This window comes from Rhamphochromis sp. 'chilingali', assembly GCF_963969265.1.
Source record: "Rhamphochromis sp. 'chilingali' genome assembly, chromosome: 4".
Taxonomy (NCBI): Eukaryota; Metazoa; Chordata; class Actinopteri; order Cichliformes; family Cichlidae; genus Rhamphochromis; species Rhamphochromis sp. 'chilingali'.
The window spans coordinates 18,377,159-18,404,260 of NC_137948.1; the positions used below are offsets into that span (position 1 = coordinate 18,377,159).

At 43.3% G+C, this 27,102-nt stretch overlaps 2 protein-coding genes across 9 annotated transcripts in view; both read left to right on the forward strand.

The window, feature by feature from the left end:
- The first annotated feature begins 708 nt into the window (after positions 1 to 708).
- LOC308394920 (uncharacterized protein) lies at positions 709 to 10,519 on the forward strand. The gene is made up of 18 exons (XM_080879532.1): positions 709 to 1,554; positions 1,915 to 2,064; positions 2,279 to 2,397; positions 2,484 to 2,667; positions 2,828 to 2,940; positions 3,029 to 4,235; positions 5,277 to 5,401; positions 6,511 to 6,769; positions 7,015 to 7,142; positions 7,244 to 7,340; positions 7,460 to 7,582; positions 7,873 to 8,045; positions 8,217 to 8,314; positions 8,506 to 8,633; positions 8,854 to 9,034; positions 9,194 to 9,338; positions 10,032 to 10,108; positions 10,494 to 10,519. Exons 1-17 carry the CDS (start codon positions 1,158 to 1,160, stop codon positions 10,104 to 10,106), a joined length of 3,702 nt encoding a protein of 1,233 aa, XP_080735658.1. The 5' UTR covers positions 709 to 1,157; the 3' UTR covers positions 10,107 to 10,108; positions 10,494 to 10,519.
- Positions 10,520 to 12,927: 2,408 nt separating this feature from the next.
- Positions 12,928 to 27,102, forward strand: part of rbfox2 (RNA binding fox-1 homolog 2) — a 43,596-nt gene continuing 29,421 nt past the window's right edge. For 3 of the 8 annotated variants that reach the window (XM_080879290.1, XM_080879292.1, XM_080879291.1), the window contains exons 1-2: positions 12,929 to 14,114; positions 24,149 to 24,199. In XM_080879290.1, the coding sequence (XP_080735416.1) occupies positions 13,863 to 14,114; positions 24,149 to 24,199 (303 nt within the window). In that variant the 5' untranslated portion in view covers positions 12,929 to 13,862. Of the gene's footprint in view, positions 14,115 to 19,481; positions 20,011 to 24,148; positions 24,200 to 26,436; positions 26,669 to 27,102 lie in introns of those variants that run through there. The other 5 variants (XR_013971290.1, XR_013971291.1, XM_080879293.1 and 2 more) reach the window with 4 other exon arrangements.

Genomic DNA, 27,102 nt, shown 5'->3' on the forward strand with positions numbered 1-27,102 from the left:
TGAATAAAGGTTATTACAATCATTTGTCTGCTGTTTTCTTGGTTAATCTGTTTATTTTTTGGCCTTAAAAATATCTCAGTTTTATGGAGAAGGTCACGTTTTTCTAAAGCCCCGTTTAATGTCCTCCAGTGTTGGCGCACAGCTCATAAAGTCTTCTATTTGCTATCTTAGCAGACCAATAAAAGCCTCCGCCTCTTCCCCTCCAACTAAAACACTGATGTGATGAAATAGTTGCAACACCCATCTTCCCACATCAAATCACTTTGCTCTTCTTAGACCAGTCTCCTCAGCTCCCTGCAGTACTGTCGCGGCACAGGGCGTCCAATCTATTAACAAAGCCATTTAACTTTAGGATTTAGCCCCGTCCTCAAGCAGCGGCACAACAGCCAAGAAATATTCCACCATTATCACGCTCCCATGAATCTCCTCCTCGTGTCCTAACACCTCGCGACTCTCTTCGCCGAATCATGTAAATATGGAATAAGGAATAAAAATGCTGAGGGACTTCCAGTCGCCCTGTCTGCCTCCTCCTTGTTGACAAATTTTAAGTTGGGTACCTTAAAATTCCTGGAGTGCTGAGAAAATAACTTGAAATTTGACTCAGTGACTGAAGCAAGCTTCCATCTCTGTCAGACCATGAACACTGCAACTCAGAAAACAGTATTATTTAAAAAAAAAAAAAAAAAAACCCCCCCATAGTTACAAGTCCGCAAGAAACAAAACATTTCACAATAATATTTCATCAATTCGAATTTTAAAGTAAAAATCAACTACTTTGATAATTAGGTAATATTTTAAGTTTGTATTTAATTTCATAAAAAAATTACAAAATACTGAGCTTCCAAAATGTTCTGATGTCTTTGAGTTTCAGGAATTGTTAGAAATGACGTTAAAAATTACCTAACATACTAAAACTGATGGACCATATAATATAACCTTAAAACAATAACAGCCAGACTCACCCAAAGACTTGCAAACATATTCATTCTGGTGCTAACGTTATCAAATTTCCCATCAAGCCTTTCGCTCGACAGCCTCTCTCGCTCTCTCTCTGTGCAGGCTTTTTAATTGGCTCGTGCTTGATGACTTAATTGATCACCTTCGCGTTCAGGTGAGGCCCTCTGCGCGCACGCGGGCAAGAAGCGTCCATTCCGGCGATGTCTTGCAAACAGAAAAGAGGAAAAAGTATATTTTTATTTGTGGCAACTGTTTATTTTTACGTGTTTCAGCTGTGTTGTTCAGTAAGTTTAGGACAGTGGGAGGATGGTTTTACAGCTACAGAAGGGGAGAGGATTAAACAGGACAAAACTCCAGCTGGACAGCACACCGGGACAGGATATGGTGATCTGCGCGAATCTAACGAACAGAGACTTCACAAGCTTCAACTTCAGCCTGGATCTGGAGAGCCACACCCACATCTTAGTGCACAAGACCTTAAGAAGTCAGACGTCAAATTTGTGCCCGAGAGTTTGTCTTGGAATATTGGGAATGTTAGCGTGAAACCAAAGTCCTCGACTCCAGAGTCTGTACATGGACATCAAGCAGATTTTACAGGTTAACCTCAAACTCTCATATGTTATTCACAGGTGGTTTATGTGGTGAGTAAAGGCTGGCGTTTATTAAGCCTTTAGTTGCTTCAGTAGGAATTCCTTTGAGTCAGTTTGGGTCGGGTATAGTAAGGATACCCATATAGCTGCAGCACACCTGAAAACTAAACTGTGAGCGACTTGCATTCTGGGAAATGTAGGGCGCAGCCAGCATGAAGGATAAAACAGTCACTTCTGCTTCTGCTACACATTTCTATCATTAACAAACAATACCCAGCACATCTAATGACTGCTATGCCAAACTGGGTGGGTAATTTAAAGACAAGAACTACATCTTTGATGTGTATTTGGCTTTTTAATCCTCTAGGTTTTCAGGGGGAGGTTTTGGGCCTATCCTCTGAGTCCAGTACACATTTTTCTGAGTGGCAGGCTATGAGTCCTCTGGTGGAGTGTGATGATGATGTCATGGTCTTCACTGCCTCCGGTCAAGGATTTACACACCTGTCAGTGGACAGAGGTAAGTTTGTGGTGTTGGAAGACATGTCTTGTGTGTTTTGTTTTTTTTTGTTTTGGGGTACTTCTTTTTATTTATTTTATTTTATTTTTTGTGCCATTATACCATTATATTCAGAGGGAGGGCTCACCACATGTGATTTCAATATATAAGAAATTAAAAAAACAACACCCCCCCCCCCCCACCCCACAGTTCTTTACACTTTTTGTTTCTACAGTGGGAACCTCTCCGATCTCGGTGTTTCAGTTGCCTCCATACTGTGGTTACACTCTGAGGACATCGTGGAGTGACCTTGAGATGATGGTGCCATACGACGCCTGTTACATCACCCAGGAGGTACCAGCAGCAGCGTTTGACGCCCATCATCGTCTCTCGTGGTCTGTGTTAACTGCCCCTGACTTTGTCGTGCTGCTTTCTGTCAGAATAACAGTTACATGCTGCCCCTGCTGTGGTGGGGCACCCCGCTGAAGCTCTCCTGCCCAATTCGGATATCCACTCCTACACCCTTGTTCCCTCTTTCACCACCCTCAGTCTTCTGCTCCTCCTTTGGCATGGCAGTGCAGATACATGCACAGGAGAAGGATATACCTGCATTGGGAGTGAAAGGTTTTTTGTTTTGTGTGTGTATTTTATGTAAAGTTAGGAGATAGCTTAATGCTTCTGGTCTTGAAGAATAGTGGAAATTTATGCAATTTTTAAACACTGGTGGTTTTCATTGTCAATTGAGTAAAAAAACAAAAACAAAAGTATGTTCAATGTCTTGCAGTGAATGGAGCTTTGCATCCATTTGTATCTGAACAGTGTGCGTACTATATAGACTCCCAGTCTGAGGAGCATACTTTGTTCATCTACTCCAGTGCTCCTTGTTTCACCAGTAGAGTAAGTTTTCCTATTTTAACTGGATTACCAGACTGTTTGCTTGCAATAATATCTGCAACACTTCTTTTAATTTTTTCCCCCCCCACAGGATGGTCTCCAGCTTGAGCTTGTATTTGGTGATAATGAATACATTCTCTCCTGCCCAGTCACTTCTTGGTTCCCCTATGCACCCTCTACACCTTGGTCTCCACCTTTGTCTCCCGACAACCCTCAGTATCCCAACATCCCAGATCCCGTTGGACCTTCCCCTCCTCCACCTCCAACCCCAGAACACGGAAAATTTCCGGGCTATCCTGACTACAGCTATCCTGGTCTCCAGTTCCCCCAGCTGCCCCAGTTCCTCCAGCTCGACCCTCCTGGGCCACAAGCCAAAGAGCCACCTCAGCCCACCGGTGACAGTCCTCCCGGTTACCAGCCCAATTTTCCTGGGAAGTCACCTTATTCTTTTGGCTCCTTGAAATATCCACCTTCTCACTACCGTTCTCCAGTCATGGTGCTGGCCAGGCCTGATCCCAATCCTCGTCCACTTGAAAATGGACAGTCTCCACATCAAGTGCCTAATTTACCTCCTCAGTATCTATTTGATTACTCCCATATGTCATTCTACTACCCAACAGTGACACCAGCTACAACCACACCACCTCAAACCACCACTACTACTGTTCCTCCACTTACAAAACCAGCCAAACCTCCATCACATCCTCTTTACCCTCAGTACTATCTTCAGATGCCTTACTATCCTGAACCAGTAAACCAGCCACCTGTTCCTCTGCCTCCTGGTCCACAATATCCTCCTCCATCTCAGTCTAAACAGCCTATAGGTCCTCCAGCTTCTTCTTACAGCTCCTATTATGGTTATTGGCCAGTGTCCTACCAAAAACCTTCTGCTGCTCCACTTGACCCTATTAAAACCAGGGGTTACAACTTTCTCTCAAATCTGTTTTACCTACAACCAGCTGAATCTCCAACACCTGCCAATGAGGAACCTCAGAAACCAGTTCCACAAGAGATCTGTCTGCCTTACAGTCACACAATATGTAGCTCTTATCCTTACCATGTTTATCATACTCTCTACCCACCACACTACATTCCACCCCACCCCCCTCTGCCTCGGTATCCAGAGATTCAACCACCTGTGACGACACCAAAGCCTTCCACCACCACTACTACTCCCCCCACCACAAGCTCTACAACCCCAGCTGGGCCCTCTCCATGGACTCCTAATCTCCAGTGTATGACTGGGAGGATGGTTGCTTTCTTGCCTTTTACTCACCCAGACTCTATACAGGTCAAAGGTTGGTGTTTGTCCAAACATAAGAGCTCTTTGTGTTGGCAAGTAGTTAGATAAACAGACTAGCTGTGACACTTTATATTATTTTACTGCCAGCTGCCTCGGTTAAAGAAGAAATCCTTAGTCAGGTATATTTGTGATTTGAGGTGCTGCTGAAGAAATCACAGCAAAATATACTTAATATTTGACATGTATGTTTATTTTATTTTTAAACCATAACTCTAACTCATAACTAATAAGTATTTAACTAGGTGTCATGTTTGCTACATTAGACATACAAATTGTGCAATTACTTAAGGGGAAAAAAAACCCAGTGATGTATCCCATGGTGGTGGTCAGAGGGCCCGGTGGCGCCAGTGTCCGGCAGCCTCGCCTCTGTCAGTGCGCCCCAGGGCAGCTGTGGCTACAATGTAGCTTGCCATCGTGTGTGTGTGTGTGTGTGTGTGTGTGACTAAATGTAGTGTAAAGCGCTATACAAATACAGGTCATTTACCATGTAGAAGTCTCAAACTTAGTAAAACTTATGTACCAAAGATGAAACCTACAATGGCTTTAAAGAATTTATTAATTTTTTCCCTCAAAGATTTAGTTTTTTCTAGTGGAAGGTTCGACACAATTTGTCTTCATCACTTTTTGTGGAGGCAGGGGCGCACTGACTCAAGTATAATTTCCTGTGGAAATTAATTTCTAACCAGGCTCTGACCTGTTTAAATGTTTTAACATTTAAACCTTTCAAACACGGTGAAACATTGTTTGTTTAGCTTCCGTATGTTTTTATTGTTGCATTCATAATTAATCAGTTATAGTAAGGTAAGAATTTAGAATCTGACTTTCAGAAAGAACAAGCTGGTTTGTTTATTTTTGTCACCAGAGACATTGGAGAAAACCATGGTTTTAAAATAAGCGTGCATTTACGTCTGAAATAACGTAGCTTTTCCCAGATGAGCTTAGAAACACTGTCAGTATGTTTGAATCAGGTTTTACTTTCAAGATGAAAAATGTATGTAATCTGCAGTTATCTAACTAATATTGGTTCCTACTCCAGACCAAACAAACATCTGGACTTTCGTCTCCAGTGTGGCTCCATTCTGTGGGTACATGCTACAGATGACTGAGGGCTTTGGGGTAATTCTCCACTCTCCTCTGCCTGCCTGCCACAGCTACTTACAGGTGGGATCAGTGCGTTTAGTCTGTCATTTTTGTGTTTGTTGTGGGGTTTTTTTTGCATTGTTGCTTTGTGTGTTTTGTAATGGGAGCATAGCACACTGATTCCCAAAATGCCAACTGTGTGCATTATTGAAAATGTCTAACTTGGAAAATAAGGCAGCCGTTGTATGTCTTTTAATCGCGTAATGTTGCTGATGATGCAATGTCCAACTTCAGGCGTGTAGTCATTGAATTGGAATGAGACGTCAACATCGGTCAGACACAACTTTAGAACCACCTCCTGAAATTTTGTGTAGGTTCAATTTATCCATCAAAGCAGTTCTGACTTGTTATGGCATTGACACCTGACCTCTATCTGCTCAGATTGTAATGGTGTTTAGGTGGGTGTTGTCATACTAATGAGCCAAAAGGATGCCAGGTTCCAGCAGGTTAAAGAGAACACAGCATTGTAATGACATGATCAACGATCAATGTTTCCTTCACCTGTCAGTGGTTTTGTTCTTGTGGACGATTGTTTTGGATATGCAGGATAAAATGGCACGTGCATTAAAAACAAGGCAGCTCAAAGGGAATCCTTGAGTACTGTGATACTGAGTGGTATCACAATGACAGACTGACAGGAAAATTATTCAAGTGTTGGTTAAACTGTTAATTTCTGAGTCTGTTGCCTGGTTGCTTTCCATTTTTCTTTTGTCTGTTAAATTTTCATTACTCTATGAATAAATGGATGGGGGGAACAAATGCACAGATGAACTGCAGTCCTCTACAGCAACATGGCAAGATATAAAGCTATTTTGAATTGCTGATGATGGCAGTTTGCACCATTTGTGTTGTCACTACAGCAAGTCCTGCTTGCATATAGAACACAGCCGGGCAGTTCTTCCTAGTCAGCAGCGCATATTTATGATTAATCCCATATGGACTATGCAGCACTGGTTCTGCATGCATCTGTGTTGGGTGGAGTTTTTTTTTTTTTTTTTAAATTAAATATGTTCTCTGCAACCCAACTGCTGAACTGTTTTGTGACCTCCACTGGCAGACTTTATTTTTGAATACAGGCGCTTGAAACCATGCGTGGTTGCTCTTATTGATTTTGATTTCTCTTGCTGTAGACTCCCACGACCATTTCCTTACCTCTACGGTTTTGGGACTTCTCCATGGCGCAGTACAGGACTGTGGACCTGGAGTGCCCATTTCAAAGCCCCTCTGACAATCTTGCTACAGATGCCCCACTACCCACACCAACCCCACCAAGCACCACCAAGGATGGGATCGGCCCGTCTGCTGTTCCAAAGCCTAAAATCTTCTGCTCTTCTCATGAGATGACTGTGGAGCTCCCCTTTGGTCCCATTTCAGAAATAGTTGTTAAAGGTGTGTGCGTCTGTGTGGTGGTGTATGCGTTCCAGGTGCATATGTTTGCCATCATCTCTGCATGAGTTGACTACTACATAGTTCAGGGGCTTTGGTTTACTGTGAGTGGGAGTGGCAGACTTGGTCTTTATTTTGACTGGGGAGTGCTTAAACGGAGCCCCTTACGCCTGCTGAGATCTATAATTGTGCCGCTTTAAAGTGCACACAAAAATAACTTGTTGTGCGTTTCCAAATGTATTTTTCAGACATCAAGGGGAACCAGATGAACCTCAAGGATGCCCCAAAGCAATGTGGGTACTCTGCAAGCAAAGGCAAAGATGGCAAAATCCATTTGAATCTACAGTTGCACTCACGCTGCCACATGAGTGTGCAGGCAAGTATTGACTTGGATTTCACACTGAGCATATGACCTTTTTGTATAATTGACTATTTTATGTGCCTATTAACTCTGGTATAAACATTTTTCTCTAAAAGGGTACACTATACATCATCACTGTCATCTACATGACACTAAATGGCAAAAAGGAGTCTCAGTTTTCCTGTCCGGTTACCATCTCGGGGCCCAGGCAAGGTAGATAGACTTAATATTTACTCCTCTGAAAGGCTGTTCAATTTGCCAAAGGATGTTTTCTCCTGGCCATTCAGAGTTATTTTAACTGTGTGGCTGACATTTGTCGTGCTGTCCCTCAGAGTGCAACCTTCCTCACGAACAGCGTCTCCCCTGTGGATCCAGCTCTCTATCCCAGACACAGTGCCTCTCCATGGGCTGCTGCTTCAACAAGCACCCCCCTGCCTGCTACTACCCCATGGATGGTGAGCTGCAGTCTGCGTCCCCACTGGCTTTTTCACACCACTTAGCTGAGTACATTTGAGATGTTTTGGGTGCAGAAATGTAAGCGCTACAGCTGCTGGATGTGTGAAGAGGGATATTCAGGGCCAGCGCAGCATGATTCAAGCTGGCAGTGACACAAAATGTGAAAAGGGTATAAGATACCTTGGGTCTCATTATCAATTGCCTCCTGAGATTTCTGACCTTTGGTTCATCTGACCTTTACATAACTGTGCATGTGTATCTGTGTTTGTCTTTCTGCATCCCCCTCCAGAGTGCACTATTGACCGCCACTTTGTCTTCTCTGTGCCTGCCTCCATCACGGAGCCCCCTCTTTCCCCTGCCCTGCTTGTCGCTGCCGGCAACTTCACCTGCAGACCTCAGAAAGTGACTTCTGACTACGCCTTGTTTAAGATCCCGATGGATGGCTGTGGGACACGCAGAGTGGTGAGATTTGACCAGTGCACAAATTTACTTCTAATATTTAGTGTTTCCTATAGTTACTAGAGTGCTGATTTAATGAGTCTATAGCTAATTGGGGAAAATAATGAAAAGTCCAGTTGTATTCCATGATTCCTTTGGTTTGCATTAAGAAATTTCTTTTCCCCGTCCTAACAGATGTTGGGGGAAACTGTTGTCTATATGGTAGAAGTCATCAACATGGTTCAGGCAATCAGCCTCAACTATGGCACTATCACAAGAGATTCTCCTGTCAGGTCAGACCCATATTTACCTTTAATATGCCCACAGTGTTCACAGAAAGCTTCGGTCATGTCACTGAAGGATGGAGTGAATAACTCCATGATGGACAGTTTGGTGGATGAATAACATGCAACAAAGATGAAGAAATGACAAATGATTAAACTGTCTAGATATTATTTATCACATCTTCTGTCTTAATTCTCAGGCTGCTGGTGGAGTGCAGGTACATGCCAGGAACAGTTCTGACTGTGAGCTACATAGTTAAAACTCCCACCCTCGGTCCTGAAATTCAGTCCTATGGGGCATTTGGAGTTCAGCTAAGGATTGCTGAAGGTAAATTGTACTAATTTCAAGACAAAATGCTTTTTAATATCAAATAACCATTCAACACTGGTTGGGATGGATTGGAAAAATAATTGAATAACAAACAATTGTTGGGAAATTAAATATTTAGGCAGTGTATGAATATCTTAAACTGCATCCAGTTCAGCTTTGAGATCTTGTGCTTGCTTATGAAAGAGTGAAATGCTATTCCTATATACCTACACGGCAGATGACCAGTACAAAAGGTACTACCCACAGTATCACCAGCCCTTGAAGATGATGCTGGGGAAGCCTCTCAATCTGGAAGTGCGGCTCCTCAACTCTCCAGATCCCACTTTAGTTCTGCTGGTACACTTCTGCGTGGCCTACCCCCGCTCTGGAAAAGCTGTGTGGGTGCTGCTGTACAATGGGTAGGTTTAAAAATGTGAAAAGAACATAGGAGGGGAAAAAACTGAGCTCGTAGGAGGAGGAGAGGTCCGTAGGAGTATCAAAACTTTCTTCTCACAAATATTTGATTTTTACATGGAAAGTAAAACGTGTTATCACATTGGCTCTCATCTATTCCACAGATGTCCCAACCCTTTGGACCCAGCACCGCCACAGGCTGTTCCATCGCATCCTCAGCCACTTTCTCCTGATGCTCAGACCCGCCGCTTCACCATCACAACATTCCAGTTCCTTCCTGATGGTGAGTTTAAGGATCTGGATGAAGAGGTAAGCAGGAACACAGCCACTTGAGTTCTGCATATAATGGTTTTGGGCTACTCTATAGGCATGTAAATACTTCTGTAGACATAGGATTGTTTGTTAAATTGGGATATGACTTTTTTTTTTGATGCCATGGCTTTGCAAAAATACACCTTTCTGTTAGCTCAAAGCTTACAGAGACACAGACCTGCATGTTAAAATCAAACTTGAAATGATAAACATGATTTCATAATGTCCTGTGACATAACAGTTGACATGTATACATGTACAACATTTGTTCTGGATACACTTATTGGGTATAAACTGTTTTAACACATGTTAAAAATTACAAGTGTGACTCCTTGCAAGGAAACTGTAAAGACATGAGGGGTGACTCGGGACTCTTGCACAGTACAGTATCCAGGCTTCCTGTCTTAATTTGGTTAAAATGTGAACAAATGTGTGCTTGTTAGACTCTCTATTAGTGCCAGTTCAGATGAGTTATCTTTTCATCTAGTGGAAACGTGTTGTCTGAAGACGATTTGTGGCTATATCTCTAAATCTCTTAGGCAGCATTCCTAATGAGATGTGGAGGAGCCATTTTGTAAGCTGCAAATTCTGGCCCCATCTCAATTGCCAGCAGCTGTTTGTAATATTACGCTGCACACTCTGGAGACTGGACACAACATTAAATCCTGCTCTACTTTTCTTCCCTCTCAGATCTACTTCATGTGTTCGACTGAAATCTGCTCGCCACGTGATGGTCCTTGTGTTGAAGGATGCTTTGGCCAGTGACGGTGAGGATAATTAGCGCTCTGTCCTCAAATCACCCAGCACACTCTTGTGAACTCGGGTGGATCGCAACAAAACTGCCATGAATGAACTCCTTCACAAGCCGCCTACTCTCCGAGAACAGCCAGAGAGCCAGTAGTAGCTACAGTTCCATATGACAGCAGGACAATGTTTTAGTAATGAGGACAGTTTTGAATTATTAATTCAGACGGAGCCATTTCCTGTTTTTTCAGTTACACCACAGTAAATGCATGAAATTAGCCAAGATGATTGTCTGACTAGTAAAACAGCTGTGTTTACGTCTTGTTTATATACTTCAAAGTTAATTTCTTAACCATTTCTTTGCCCCTTTTTTTTTTTTTTTTTTTTTTCTCCCCTTTTCTTTTTCAGGCCTCAGCCATCACTCGTAACTACCAATAAAAGCTCTCAAGTAGCATGTGTGGGTTTTTTTATTTTATTTTTATTTTATTTATTTATTTTTTTATTTTAAACTGACAGCCGTTAGCTTTTACAGTAGGAAGTGGCAGTACATCAAAAAAAGTGGGAGGCAACTTTGTGTGGACATGCTATCATTGTGGAGTAGACTGAGCCCACATGGGCTCAGTCTATGTGCATGTTTAGAGCAGGATGACTGGAGGCTATGCACGAAGAATGAGGTAGAAACCTCAGCATGGACAGAAATGACATGCTTGACCTCATTACACAGTATCCAATTTTATTTATAAAGCACTTTAAAATACCCAGCACAGGAACAAAGTGCTGTACAGAAAAGAAGTTAAAACAATAGAATAACAGAAAAAACCAAAATAAATAAAACACAAAATTAAAACAGCCCTATATTAAAACAAAAACAAGATAAAATGGCATCGAATCAACTAAAATAAAAACCAACATCTCACGGTGTCAAAGGCCAGGGTAAAGAGGTGGGTTTTCAAGAGTGACTTAAAAACGGATAAAGAACTGGCCTGTCTAATCTCTAAAGGAAGCTCGTTCCACAGTTTGAATGTGAATGTTATTCATGATTATTATGCAGCTTCAAGTAGTAATACAACTGTGACTGAACACATTCTACAAAAAAGCCACCATGTATGCCAGGGGAAACCTTCTGATGGCACTTCCCAACTCAATTTGAGTACTTAGTACACCCCCCCCCCTCCTCCCTCCCTCCCTGAAAGAGGTGTCACAAATGAGACCCAATGGCAAGAATTGGACTGGCAAAGCCTCCAATCTGGCCCACTGGACAACTTTGGAGAATGTAGTGGTGGACTTCTATTTTGGACAAAGCATTACAGGTTGTTTTTTTTTGTATGTAAACCTTCCCTACACCCTGATAATTTCTTGATTTTTGGTACATTTCTAAGCTAAAAATTGTATGTAAATCTGTCAGCAGAACTCTTCTTCTACTACAGCTGCACTTCTTTATCATGTAGGAAAAACTGAGACATCCTGTTAATTTAAATTATTTTCCTTATACTAACTGTCTTGGAGATTGTATATTTTAGTTTCTGTACACTCAAAGAAAGGGGTGTTTCACTGGTCTGACCCACATAAGATTAGCCTGCAATGTAAATGAGTTTGACATCCCTGGTCTTAACACTTTGTCTAGCATTCACACATGTGCCGATGGATGCATTAGGGCCAGCTTGGTTCAGTAACCTGCTCAGATATACACTGACATACAGACTAGAGGAGCTGTGGAACAATCCATCATTACCACCTCAGCCACAGATGCTCCAATGTCGCCCCACTAATAAGGGCTGAGCTTCGAGTTTATTTAATAAGGCACAAATCACCTAAAAGACCCTTTTAGGTGCAACTCACAGTAAACCCCTGGCTCTTGGTGTCCTTGGGCAGTTGTCTACTTTACTATTAAGCTTGAATTTTATTATTTTTGCATAGAAACTAACTCTGAGAATCCACATGTGAAAATGATAAATGTAAGGCTGCAGCTGTCTGTGTGGCATAAAGGCTATAAAGCATGAGATCCAAAAACAACCGTTGCATATTCTTAATGATTAAAATGCTAAACCTGTGCATTGCGGTAATGTGCAAGGGAGACTTTATTGTGCAGAAGTCACTCAACTGTGATTATAAGTGTATATCCCGAAATATCCAGTTATCAGAGTTGGGGAGGGAAAACGAGAATGTTTGCAAGGTAGAGTGGGAGGAGTCATGGCTCCTGCAAAAGGTTTTTTTTCCAAAATAAATTAAACTGGGACAATTCAGGTCAAGCGACTGGAGATTGTGCTGAACCAACACATGTAATAAACCTCTGCAAGTCTGCTCTTGTTTGTATTTTAAATCGCTACAACAGTTCCCCTTTGAAGTGCTCCTTTCCCATGGTACCCTTTGACCACTGGGTGTCATCCAAGCAATAAAAATGCCAGAGGAACATAAGGTACTCCATGCTGCATGACTCACAGCTGGGCTTGTGTGAAGACCTTGGCCTGCGTATCGGTTGTGTAATGAGTTAGGCATGAAATCTTCCCGAGCAGCCCACCCCTTTCAATATTCAGCCATGTAATGTGGCCAACATTAAAGAGCAAAAACTTTTATTTTGAAGAACTGCGCACAAACAAAAATGTGAATAGTAAAAGCAGCTTACAGTTACAGTTTTATTTTTTGGGGAGAGGGGTTGAATTGTAGTGCGTGTCGCCCCTTCTCTCTCTCACACACACACCTCCCCCTCGGTGAAATGTATGGAAGCACTGCGGCACACTGCGTGTATTTTGTAGGCTGCATGGCTGCCTGGCTCTGCGTTCAAAGGCAAGAGCGGAAGATAGGAGGAGGGGAATGACTACACCAAGAGAGTAGGAGGAGGGTGGAAAGGAGGGAGGGAGGACAGTTTCCTTTCTGTAACACACACGCTACATGAACACACCGGGAAAGCGGAGAGCGGAAAGAAAATAATAAGCGAGAGAAAGAGAGGGAGAAGGAAACGCTGCAGCCCCGGCGTCCGTCCGTCCGCCTGTCCGTCCTTCGGTTGGTTGGTTGGCTTTATTGTTTTTGTTTTTTTGGGGGGGAGGGAAGAAGCCGTCTTTTCTTTAAGCGCAGACTTGCGGACTAACATGGGAAGAGAGAGCTCCTGAGGAGGATTGACTTTCAGTGAACCTCTGCTCTGTGGTAAAAGTCTGTGGCTAACAGGGAGGAAAAAGGGCGACGGGGAAGACATGTTGAGGGTTTTTTTCATCTTGAGGTTGCGGTAGGGTATTGATGTTGTGCTCTTAAAAAACACACAGCTCTCCTGGAGTGGGGTTAAAAAAGAGAGAGAGAAAGAGAGGGGGGAGCAAATGGAAACTAGGCAGTAGGCTAAGCTCAGGAGCCATTGTTTTGATCGGTGTTTGTTTAATTGGCTTGTTATGATCTGAAATAACGTAGGCCTCTTAGGCATCCCCGCAGTAAATACATACACGGTCAGCAGACAGGGGCTACAGAGCTGCAAATTAGCCCGACAGAGCTGCTCGCATTACAGGGGACTCTGTTATGAAATAACAGGGAAAACGGTGCTTGTGTGAGATTTCCTTTTATATATATATATATTTTTTTTTTCAAGTGACATTTTTTAAGCCAGGCAGCCAAAACATTTCCAGATACATCAACTCACTGGGGGGGAATCATACAAAGGCCCAAAATACAGTGAAAGCTACTTGGATTATTAAAAGACTGTTTTAATCCCTCCGACGATTTAAGCACAGAGGTGCACTAGATTAGGTTATTTTAGCCCCGTTTAGCTGAAGAGAGGGAACAAAAGATTTTTAAATGTTAATGTCGACCGACGTTGCATCCATCATGCTGCCTGTATCCCGGGGTCTCATAGACCGGGATAGAGAGCTGGACCCCATGGCCGGGGTGCATCCCAACCCCGGTGGCGCTCCTGCAGCTGTTCGCGGCATGAAGCGAGGAGACCCGGAGCCCGACGGACAGACAGCGGCGGCTCTGGTGGACTCGACCGGCGCTGAGTGCAAGCGTCCCCGCATCGACGGCACAGGAGGAATGGGCGAGGTTGGTCAGGTACAGAGAGGATTGTTTTTTGTTTTTTTCTTTTTTTTCTTTTTCCTAATACAATAAGGCAAAGACGGCTAAACGCAATCGTGGTGCAAGGCCAGGTTTCTCTTAATAATTTGGCCTATGCTGTTAATGTAATCTCACGATTTACCGGTGTTTCAGATGCGTGATCAGTGTGATAGTTGCGGATAGTTTAGAGCTGTAGCGGAGGGCCCAGCACACAGGCCTGTGACTGCTCATCCCATTACCAGCTGTGCAGGAAATGCCACCACAGCTGTAGATGACTCTACATGCTGTTTGAAGATGGAGCTGGATTAGTAACAAAGTAACTCACTGCGTTAACTGGACTGTTATAGATGCTACGGTGAAGCTCAGACAGTTAATTTAAAGGGGAATAGCAGTAATCCGGTTTGTATTGGCCTGGTTCATAGTTAACTGGTTAGTTATTCGAAAACCTGTCCAAAGATCATCTATGAAAACCCAGACAGCCCTGGCTGAGGGTGAAGAATGTAAACACATCCAGCATTTTACTACACCAAACACGAAAGAAAACATTCCTATGTGGCATAAGTGTGTACAACATTTGCTTTACAACGAGTCAGTGTCCATATCTGACTGTTTGACCTTTTTTTTGGTGGGGGGGCAGACTGCAGGCTATCTAGAGTAAACAATGATCATTTTACCAAGGAGCCTAAACCTCATCAGTCCAATTGCCTGGATCCTAACACCCCTGCTTTTATGAGCACCACTGCTAAAATGGACTAGCAGTCAGCATAATCAGTTTGTTGTTGTTTTTTCCCCCCTTTCCCTCATTGATCCCAAAATGGTCAAATATTGTTATTAATAGAGCGTCACATGAGGACCCGAAGATGCTCTGGATAACATTAAAGTGGATTATGTAGGGTGAAGTACTCCAGTGGAAGACAGAAAGCTATTTCTCCATCGCTGAAAGCTCCAGTAATGGAGGTGAAGTGGCTTGTTTGCTCCAGTTTGGAAAACTAAATGGCTGGCTTTAACGTCGTCCTGCTGTCAGTCGAGGGAGTGCTGACAGACACGGCTAGAAATGTAATGCACTTAAAAACAGATGTGCAGGGAAAAGAGTGTGTGTGTGTGAGAGAGAGTCGGAGAGAAGAGCACGGATCAATAGCTTCAGCCCCTAAAACGTATTGAACGTGAACTGGCTGGACAGTCCGGAAATTAGAGTAGGAGAACCCCCTCCTTCCCTAGATGGTGCAGGAACAGATTTGCCCTATCACTGGCAGCAAAGAGGCTTTGTTTCCAGCTAATGGGATCACATCTCAAACTGGAGGGGGCATTATAACCGCACTGATCCCTGAGATCCTTATTTAAGGCCCTGGATTTTATGGGATGCCGTCACACAGATATTGGTGAAAACCAGATGAAGCTTATATGCTGTAGTCCATTGTGTAATGCTCCTAGTGCACTAGCGAGTTATTAAAAACATCTTCCAGCCCTATATTTTTATATAGCAAGTGAATTTCTCTTCTAATGCTGTCATTGCAGGTCTGATGAAGTCAAACAAATGAAGGGCAGCCGTTAGATTCATTTCCAACTCCACGTTAAGTGTCCTAAAATAATCCTTCTTTGGACCTTTGTCTAGCTCAGGGGTCAGCAACCTTTAACACCCAAAGAGCCATTTGGACCCGGTTTCCACGCAAAAGAAAACACTGGGAGCCGCAAATACTTTTTGACATCTAAAATCAAGATAACACTGTATATATTGTTTTTTACCTTTATGCTTTGTGTGAACAACTAAGGTGTGTTGCTTATGAAATCCATGAAGTGCTACAGAGAAAATTACATTTTGTTTATGTAATTAACACATTTTGAACTCTTAAAGAAATATAACAAAAGGAAAGACACCCAGCTGAACTAAAATGATCCAGCAAACAAAAACTGTTGTGAGCCGCCACCCTTATATCGCCTTTGGGATTTTGGAGCACTATGCTGCTGAAAAAAGAAAAATAGATATTTGCAAAATTCTGCCTAAATATGTATTTTACCTGGTTAATGTGTATGACGGGGCGTGGTCTAGGAGGACGTACCTGAGCGGCACCCGCAATCGCGCCTCGCCGCCTTAACCTCTGTGCCGTCTATGCTGTTGTTGGTATGTGTCGGGTTGTGAGCTGAAAAGCTACAGCCGGCTGTATGCGTACAGCAACCGTGTGTGAGAAGTGGTCAATAAAGATATGCTGAACATATGTTTGTTTACAAAGGGACTTCTGCTCCCGAACCTCTGCGCACAGCGTCTGCAAATCGGGGCTGTACGAAGTCACGTCATCTTTACGCAGGGCTGTAAGGTGTCATCTGTGAGGCGTGAGCGGTGTTTGTTTTTAACATAGCTCACGATTGAGAATAGCTGCTGTCATAATGTGGATCCGAAGATCCATAATTAGCCTACCTGGGGTTGAAAGTCTCGATAAATGCACGGCGTTTCGGCGGGTTAACCGGCTTCCGCGCTTATTTTGAGCTAGGGCTGGGCCATATTATACCGTTCACGGTAATACCGGTATAATGTTAGGCAACGATAGGAAAATGAAATATCGCGATAGAATGGGAGTAAAACGCGCATGCGCAGTGCCTTTGTTTTCATACGCACATGGCCGATTGTTGAGTGAAACAGATGAACCAGAATTGGTTTGTAAAAATGGTGCAACTTCAGTGATGTGGAACTTATTTGGTGTTTGTCCGTCAGATACACGACAAAGCACATTTTTTTTGCAGAACATGCAAGCGGCCGTCGTTATTGTCGTATTTGTCGGACTAAGATGCTCTTAAATCTGGGAGTAATCTGGGTCCTAAACTCCGTACGCTTCAGGTCAAACAACACTGCAGCATCACTGAGCGTTAAAAACTGTCTAAATTCTTTCATCTTTAATAAAACGATCAGCATTGCTGCTTTACCAGGTGTAACTATAAAGTTTAACTTCCAGGCATCCATGAAAACAAAAGTTATTACATTTAACGGAGTTAGAAGTTAGCAGGAAGCTAGCGGAAGTTAGCTCGCTAGTTTTGCTAGTTACCTAAGCATGATATTGCATGTTCTGACTGAGAGATTTCTGAAAAAAATCAAACGTACAGCTCTGCTATCACTTCCAACATAAATGAAGACAGGAAACTAAACAGCAGTGACGTTTGTAGGGTTACTGAAGTTGGGCTAGCTGGTATATAATGATGTGCTACGTGATCGCTAGCGACACAGCTATATTAGCATAACATAAACAGTGAAGCTGGAGGACGAACACTAACACTTTTCCACTTATAAAAGTTAACGTTAAGGTTCTTCATGGTTAGAGACAAATGCAATCGCATGGCAGGATGCTGTAAACGGACCAAACTTCAGTCAGGAGAACAACTGAGATAATCCATCCACAATACGAGGTTAGTCATTAATATACTGCAACATGGGAATAGAGCAGCTGCCAGAGAATTCAACATTAATGAATCAATGGTACAGAAGTGGAGGAAGCAAGAAGAATGAGTTTAATAAAGTTTGATTTATCTGACTGCTTTGTTTCGCTTAATGTGCCTTATAATCCCGTGCACCTTATGGTCCGAAAAATGCGTACTGCACACTGCAGTTTAATGTTGCAAAGCACCTCTTTTTAACTTCAGTGGATATTATACATGGTTATGCTCAGGATATGTCAGCCCATTTCTACTGGAAATGCCTTTTGGTTAAACTTTCAGCAAGGAATTTGCATTTGCACTGTTACATTTTTATAAAGCTTTAATGTACATAAAAACCAGCTTCTTGTTTAAGTGAAAATAAATGGAAGGTTGTCTTTTTGCGCTAGTAATGTTGTGGAGTTGTATTTTGTCTCGCATCAATTATATCGTCGGTTATATCGTTATCGCAAATTTTCAAATATATATCGTGATAAATATTTTTGGCCATATCGCCCTGCTCTATTTTGAGCCATGGAAAAAATAATAGAATATAATTTTATTTTTATATTTCAATATCACAATAATCTTCCAATTTAGAACTACAAATTAAAAAAGATCTAACATAAATAAAATACACTTCAGCTAAATACTTCAAATTTATTTTCCCAAACCACGCGGAGCCGCACTATACAGACTAAAGAGCCACATGCGGCTCCGGAGCCGCAGGTTGCCGAGCCCTGATCTAGCTCATCACTTCATGCTGTGAATCGAGCTGGTTTAATTCCTCTGCATTTAAGGTCACATTTCTTTTAGACTGGATTGGCGGCCCCTCTTAAATAAAAAAAGTGGGCGGAGCTTCTGTACTCTCACAGCAAGAGCTGAGATGGCAGTTTTCGAGATATCCCCTGTCATTGACATCACACAGACCCAAACGTAAAAAATGAAAAAAAAAAAAGCAGTCTGAAACTAGAGCACCGAGCTTCAAAATTTTGAGTGTTAAATATGATAGCACACCACTGTGACACTGTACATATGACAGAAAATAAGAAAAAGCATACGTGGTCCTTAAGTTTAATATTCATACATTCTGTACGTGCAGTTTCACCACTTTTCTATGTTTTCTCATTAAACATGTGCAGTCTGAACGTTTGAAGACATGAAATGTGACCATAAACTTTCTTTCTGACATTTTGCAGACTATAAAAATTAACCAGTAAATAATGTCATTAAAAAAAGTAAAAGGCAGAAAATTCATCCATAGATTTATATTATTACTCCAAAATCTCCACTGGGTTTAAATTTTTACCGTTGGCCTTTTAGGGAAAACAAAAACTAACAACCCTCATCTGTACAGACCATTTTTCCACTGTGCTTTGTGCCACATGCTTAACGAATTACCCCCCTCCCCCCAGACTCAGTGTGTGTATGTAAAACACTGACGTATTTTTATACCTCTTACCCGCTGACACCATTAAGGTTTCAGAAGCAAACTGGGGTGGGTGACGTTCAGTTTTCCTTAGTTCCTTAAATCGGGACGCTTGACTTTCCAAGAAACGTCTATAAAATCACAGAGAAGGCCGTCTGTAAAGCTAATCTTCAGGAGGAGGGTAAATACTGGAAAATGTTACAGCATCTGGTACCCTGGCTCCTGCAAAGCACGCTGTCTCCCTTCCTTATTTTTTTTTTCCATTCTTGATTTTTAAAAAAAGTCTTTATTGCTGACGACACGGCAAGAGTTGAACTCTGACCTGTGAAGCCAGCAGAACAGGGGTGTGGTTGCGGTAGAGAGAGAAAGTAATTTATACCGCTGTGGCCTAATAATGGGATCTTTCCCGTTTGGTTATTGACACTGCTGTTTTTCTCATTAGGCTCTGATGTCATCACAGTGGAGTGGGAGGAAGTGCTCTGTTGAGTCAAAGCTACAAAGTAGCTACAGAGCAGCAGTGCGTTTATAAATCGGTGCAGCAAGCAGTGAATGACTGAATGCTCAGCTAACGAGGGCAAATAAAGCCAGTGAAAGGAAGAAAAAAAAGAAAAAGGGAAGAAGAAGCTGAGTGCTTTCAGCAGTATGAGTTCAGAGAAATTAGCTACTGATTTCCTGCCTCTGCCGTTGCCCTTCTCCGATTTTAAATGAGCGTGCTGCTCTCCCCGCCAACCCAACAACACACAATCAGTCTGTATTGCATTCCAGTGCAGCACCGGGGAAGTCCTGCATTTTTCAGGGTGACAGAGGATTCATAACGGCACCCTGCATCTTCAGCTCTGGTCAGATTTTGGGAATTGTCGAGAGTAGCTTGTCGGCTTCAATATCCATCTGGCCTGCTGCTGAGCGGCCCGTGTTTTGTTGTCACTCTGCGTAGGAACCGGGGCTCTCTCTAACCTAATAAGGTCCTGCCTGGGGCGACAGCGCTGAGGACAAATGACTTGACTAGGACGTTAATGTAGGTGGATCACCCTGCTGTACTTTCATCTCAGCCCCTGCACTGAAATGGTATGAAAATGTCAGCAAGAAAAATGTTCTTTTGCAGCCGGTGGAGAATATTTGTTTAGTTTTTGGGACCCTGATTTTCTGTGATGAATTGCAAGGAGAAATCTCTCGACTGATTCATGTTGAAGACCGGCGGTGTTTTGAGACTTGGCTTTGGGGGGGAAATTTGATGTTGCTACAGTGTACTTATCCTTATATTAACTTCAGTCTGGAGACTTTACAGCATTTCTAGTGTTGATGGTGTGTAACAGTGTATCAGTTCATGCTTATTTGAAAGGTAGACATCAGTCTCAGTGTTCGAGAATTTCCCAAAACGGAGCTATTATTGTCTTGTATTACCCAGTTTTTGCATAATATAATATCTTGGGGTGATTTTTAACCATAGCACTAAAAAGTTATTCTTTTGAGCTACCAAATTGTGCGGTTAGGGGATTTACCAGGATTTCTGGCTTTGGATGGGGTGTAGTGTTATACTGATGTTTATTTAAACATTGCTCTTCAATCTCTATTTGCAAACTGCACAAAACGATGCTATTATGGTCTTTCTCCCCTATTAATAAATCATTATATATATAAGTGTATAGTGTATAGTATGAATATTAATGACTTTCAACCACCAATAATAAAATGTTTAGTGTTAGATAATAAATTGTGATTCTCTGAGTAGCTAGAAACAGTATCATTTCTTTAATAAAATAAGTTATTACGTCTTAAATCCAACATGCAGATTGTTACTGGGTCTTCTCTCAGTTCCTGTTAGTTAAAGTGAAGAAGATTGAATCACCTTTACCTGAATAAATGAATACTGCTTTAGCCAAAAGAGAAAAAAAAAAGTAGGTGAAGCAGATTTATGAAACCTTTTTCTCTTTTCTTCTTGTCTCCATATTTTTCCTCCTAACTGCTTTGATCTTTTGCTCATACCGAGGCTGCTGGCTCGTGGCTAGCTCTGACTTCTGGATAGCTTTAGCTTTAGCCACTTTCCCTTTGCTAGCTTCTTTAAAATGTCCATTTTCAGTTGAGTGAAGGTGATTTATGACCCCGATTAGGTTTGTTGCTACGAACAAATCTATTCAGACTTGCCAAAGTAAGCCGTAGCTTTTCTTCTGGTTTGCTTTGGCAAACTTTGTGTCTTTGCTTACAGTAAGGAGCTTCAACACTAATGATATTTTGGCATGTGAATGTGAGTTTACGTTTGACTTTTTCCCTGCCCCGCAGTGTGTGTGTTGTGCGTGCATGAAACGGACCAGCTTGTAATCAGACAAATGTGAGGCTGACCGGCCGGTCACCGGTCAAAGCCAGGAGCGCTGGATATCAGCCGATTCCGCTCCCTGGCTGGTTGATCCGCGCATCTCTAGTTTGATTTTTAATTTTTTTTATTGGTACACTTGGTAAATTAATTGGGAAACCATTTGAGCATTACATCTGGGGCATAGGGCTGAAAAATGTGATGATTTTTTTGTAGTTTTTGTGTAATATTTCTTAAATACAGTACATAAAAGAGATGATGTATGGGTCCAGTTATTGCTACTCAGTCTTCCCATCAGGCTCCACCCTTTTACAGGAGTTTAACTGCCTTTTAGAGTGAAGTCTGACATATTAAATGTAAAAATGGGGCCAGCAGCCACAATGTCATCAACATTGGTTCCAAAAATCCAATACTGGTCTCTGGTTTCACTGGAATGAAGGGATAATGCAGATTAATCATTATGGGCAATTATGTGGTGCCGTAAATAATTACATACAAATGTTAATTCTCTCTCTATCAGATCTGAAATAAATTGGGGGATCCAAATCACAATTGTGTTCAGCGGTTTCATTATGTAGCATGTGATCCAGCAGCTGATGCTGCTTCATGATTATCTTCATGCCAGAAGGGTCGAAGCAGCCTCCAAAACCCCCCCAGTGACTCCAACCAGCGTACCCTCAAAGAAGCACGTGTAGGTTTACTGTGTGAGGTATACCGAGGGGAAAATAAACTTTAGATCTTCTGGCCAACAGTTTGGAGGCTTAGCACATAAGTGCTTTGTGGAAGAAGTGGATTCACATCCTCTCGAGTGTATGCAGTGCCCTGCTTTGCAGTTAGGTAGGATGACTCTCAGAGTAGTGAAATGTAGTTCCTATTTTCCTCCTCCTCATCAGAACAGTAGCGGTCCCAAGGCGCGATAGGAATAGACACGAGTCTTGTGACCAAATTAGACATCCCACACGTGCTAAACAATCACACACACACCTACCCCACCTGTATTTATTTTTTTTGAAGAGCGGTATCAGGGTTCATGTGTACAGTGGGATACTTCTGCTGAGTGAAGGAGAAACCTGGAGGTAACTGTGCCTCTCATCCTGTGCTTCCTTTCAGATTTAATTATTACAGGACTGCTCCCGTCTCCCCTCCACCTCCTGCAAGCTGGTCTCTCTCCCCTCTCCTCCTCCCCATCTTTGCCATCTGTTGACTTCAGGTCATTTTGCTACTTTCTCGTGATTGCTCACCCGGTCTTCCCCTGCAGTTTCTTCTGTTGTTTTAGCCCCCTCCCCAGGAAAAAAGTCATTACCATCCCCGGAACGAGTCAGCGCGCCTTTATTGACTACCTGAAGTACAGAGTTTTCTATTTTCTCATGTTCGGTGCAAGTGGCCGCGGTGTTGAGTGACACTGAGATACACTCATCCTGAGCTGACTCCAGTGCACTGCCCCCCTCCCCCGCTCATCCCGCTGAGTTGCTTAAGGAAATTAAGCACATGACTCCACTCGTGTATGAGTCATTGTCTTTGCTCCCTCCATCCCCCCCCCCCCCCACTTTTTTCTTTGCTGCCCATTTCCTGTTGAATTTCCAGTCCTTCCCTATTTTCCTGCTCATATGTTTCCAGATGTTTGCCTGTGAGAGCGCCGCCCTCACTGTGACGCAGCGTGCCCGTTCCATGAATCTCGTGCGCCCCCATACCTTCAGTGTTTTTTTTTTAATTTTTTTGTGTTTAGAGTTTGGCCTCACCGTAAAGTAAGGTTCATACTTTATTCATGTTATTCAAGCCTCTAAGAGGTGATTCATTATTTAGAGCTTCTACCTCCCAAAGCCAGTTCACTAAGTACATTTTTGGCTCTGAGATAGACTCGCGCAAGCTGCATTTTTCAATCACGAAGACGCTTCCTGCTCCCTCCTCCTCAACCGAGCCTCTTACATTTGGAAATGTTGTGCTTAGTTTTAGTGAAACGGCCCCATGGGGTCCAGAGTTAGATGGCTACAGTATTAATCAGGCGAACTCAAGCTGTGAAGCGCACAGAGCAAAGTGTTCCCCCTGGGTACAGAGCAGACGAGGGACATTGGTTCCAGATGAAAGGAAGATCAGAGGGGGAAGGACAGAGGGAGGAGGGAGAAGCTGGGTTGTTTTCTAATCTAGTGATATGAAGTCAGAGACAGGCAAATCTGTTTTTTTTCTCCCTTCAAAGTGTGTTGTAATTGCTGTGAAAAGCGCCTCCATTTAATGGAATACATTAGCATAAAAGCTGGAACACGGTATTATGAGAGTGAATAAAGTGAGTTACAAACTATTTTAGGGAGTAGAGGAATGATTTATGTTTAATATTTGGCCATAAACAAATTATTTTTTTGTCTCCTCTGCATCTTGTGTTACTGTAATTACTCACCAGATGTTTGATGTATCCGCCGCTGCTTTGCACAGCCAGAACATTGAGAGGGATGTGTTGGAGATTGCATCAGGGCTCATGATCGCATTTCACACCGATGGGCTTCATGCTCGCTGACACTCCTGACCTATTTATGATTTAAGAGCCGCGGTGACACTCATTCTTTCTCTCCCGTCTTTCATCTACTGCTCGCATGATCTCACTCGCCCCCGTTATCACGGCTTTGCAAGCAGACAAAAGATCCACTGGGTGGAAAACTCTGGAGGAGACTGACTTGGGAGATAGCAGGAGTGTGTCACAGAACAGAGTTAATTTGATTAGGAGTCAGAAACGGCACGCAGCTGTAAAGTCAAATATGGAGGCAACAGCTTAGTGGGCATAAAAACAGAAGGAAAAAAGTCTGAGTGAATAACAATGAAGCATGAAAATGTTTTTAAGCGACTTGTCCTTTTTCTTCACAAATTTCTGACCATGTTTCCGAAAAATCTGCTCCTCTCTTTCAGAACAACGACCCCTTGGCGCTCAGCTATCACGGATACCCGTCTCATAGTCAGGTAAGAGGAAAAACATGTGCCAAAATCCACGTTGTGTAATGTGGCCTCATTCCACTCCTTCCATTTATACAGTATTCAGATAACATTAATATGGCTCAGTGTAGCTCTTCAAACCACAAGGTGGGGGTGTAGATTATAAATTAGCAGTCGTGTAGTAAAAGACACGCCTCCACAACCCTCCAGTATTACCCTCCACCCACTTTCCTTTCTGTTCCCAATAATGCACACTTAGTAATCATCTTTCAGATGGCAAATCCAACTTGTTCTTTCTCTTTTAGCACCTTTAAACATGCTGATGTTATAGTTTTCTGCCCACAAACACGCACTCACACTGCATTGCATCTTGTTTGTGTTTATGTGTGTGTGCGTGTAAGACTACAGCATGTTTGCCCATCTTTGTATTAGCCTGCTGATTGTGTTATTAGACTGCTCAGTTTATGTGGTTAATCCTTAGATCATCCTCCGTTCATCCACTCATCCTCTCATGTTCTGCCCGTAATCTCCTCATCCCTCGCACTCCGTGGTGCCCGACAACCTCCGGCTGCTTATCTGCACTTTATCTGTCTTCACTTGAATGCTTTTATTTGCCCCAGTATGAGAATGGGCTTTTTTTTTTTAGTACAGCTAAGTGGGTATTGCAGAAGCCTGGAAGTCAAACAGACAGTTTTGATTTCACTCTTAATCTTACTTTTGATGATGATGTTTTAAAGTTTCGGCTTGTCTGAACAGCCTCTTGTTGGGATCGAAAGAAGTCATTCAAGGACTGCTTGGGGGCTTGGAGGTGTGATTTGGCCTCTGACCAGGAGGGGGGAAAAAATGACAGAGAGGAAGAAAACAATGCCGGGCAGCGGAGGCTTCCACAACACTGAGGTGCTAAACTGTCAGCAGCAGTGTGAGAATGATGTGATCAAAGACTCCTGGAAGGAAGAGCCTGGAGAGTAGCAGAAGCCCCAAGTGTGAAGGGGAAGACAAGCTCTTTGCAGATGGAGTATGAAACTTGGCAGGCTGCCTATTGAAGTAGTTTTCAAACTTTTTTTATATAAAGTAAAATCATCAGGTAATGGCTTGGCATGGTATTTGTCACCCGGTGCGCAAACCTGTGCCGCGCTGGAGTTCTGCATTTGAGCAAAGGATTCACGTGCAGTGTGCTGTGCTGAAGATTAATGCCACTTCATTACTCGTGTAGTCGATGGTCGTTATTCAAGAAACGATGGCGATTTGTTCGGCGGGTGCTGGCATCTTTTCTTGCATCTTTGATGAGCCTTCCTGCTCAGGGCGTGTTTGGTGCCCCCAGTGGTGTCGTTTTCTTCTGAGAAAAATCTGCTCAATGCTTCAATATGTTTAGCTGTAATGATGCTATCTTTAGCTCTCTGCTGGACGCGGATTACCGTGGGGGTTTGGGAGCTGAAACCAGGTTGATACATATTTTTAAAAATGCAGCGAGCGCGAAGCCAAAACAATGATCTAAAAGGTGCTAAAATGCTCTGTAAACCTAAGGGGAGCTGCAGAGCTTACACCGCTGTGGCTTCATCCTCCTTGTTTTTATAGAAATATCGTCCGACACAGCTTTAAGTTGAATGTGATAACAGCCAGACTTGGGCCATGTTGGCGGTGTTATGAAAAACGCTGCTCGGTATGACCTAGTATCGTTGCAGTCGTGACTTTTGCAGGAAAAAAATGACTGATGTGTAAAATTACCGGCTCATTTGCGTAACAAGGTGCGTGTCTGAGAGAGAGAGAGAGAGAGAGAGAAGAAAAGACAAGACGTCTATTGCTCTCTCCCAGTGGTGCCAGCAGCCCCAGTTAACTCACCTACATGGAGAAAGAGAATAGAAGGAGAGAGAGAGAGTGAGGAGAGGAGAGGAGAGGAGGACTGCGACATGAGAGGAAAGCAGAGGGGAGGGGAAAGTTTGCAGGTGTGACAGAGGCAGAGAAGTAGGAAGGGGGAGGCGTTAGGCTATCTGGGTGAGATAGGAGGAGAGGAGGAGGACCGGAGAAGAGACAGAAGAGATGAGCAGGCAAGGGCACAGCAGCAAAACAGAAGGCTGGGGGTAGAGGGAAAGCAAAGGAGCGAGTGGGAGAGGGAAAGAAAAGACTGAGTGGGAGTCGGGGAGAGAGAGAGAGAGAGAGATAGATAGAGGGGAAGGGGGGGTTGAAAGAAAAGAAAAGCAAGCAAGTAAGCAAGTGAGGGAGAGTGACAGGGACAGAAGCCAGGAGAGGAGGAGGAGGAGGTGGGGAGGGGAGGGGATTGGCAGGGCAGACAGAGCGAGCGGGGGCAGAGAGAGGGAGATTTTGAATCTGTGAGACAGACAAGAGAGACTGAGCTGGTGAGGTGACACAGGCTCGGCGAGGGAGAGAAAGCGAGGCAGCGTGAGAAGAGGAAAGGAGAGAGAGGAGAGAGGAGCGACGACAGTTTGAGTTGTTGCACAGAATACGATGATGGGACTGTACTATCCTAACGTGCTGTCGGTGAGTGTTTATCCCCGTATCTTTTCATATCCTCCTCCGCCTGCGTGCACGGCCGCTGCATCTCCTCGTCGGCGCTCGGGCTCGGCCGTACGCGAAACGGCATCAGAACGGGCTGTCATCGAGCATTAAATGTTAATTAACTACTAACAGACGAGGAGTCTACTTGACCCGATCGCTAGAGCGGGTCCAGTCAGAGAGCGTTTCGGGCTCTTGTCAGGACTCGGCAGCTACTTGCTACGAGTGGGATATAAACACTGGAAGTAGTGTAGCAGGCGTTGATGACAGCGAGATACAGGCTGGAGATCGTATCTCCACAATTATGATTCGTTATGCCGAGCCGCACGAGCGGCAGTGTGTTATTGTACGCTGTTATTGTGGCATCTGTCCCCCCCCCAACCCTGCCAAAAGCTAGAAGTGCACGCAGTTTGAACATC

Bases quoted from the DNA above. Each gene is read 5' to 3' on its own strand.
- LOC308394920 (XM_080879532.1), top strand. From the start codon at position 1,158: ATGTCTTGCAAACAGAAAAGAGGAAAAAGTATATTTTTATTTGTGGCA. The intron at 1,555-1,914 runs GTTAACCTCAAA...TTAATCCTCTAG, and splicing joins ACATCAAGCAGATTTTACAG to GTTTTCAGGGGGAGGTTTTG. The intron at 7,341-7,459 runs GTAGATAGACTT...GCTGTCCCTCAG, and splicing joins CATCTCGGGGCCCAGGCAAG to AGTGCAACCTTCCTCACGAA.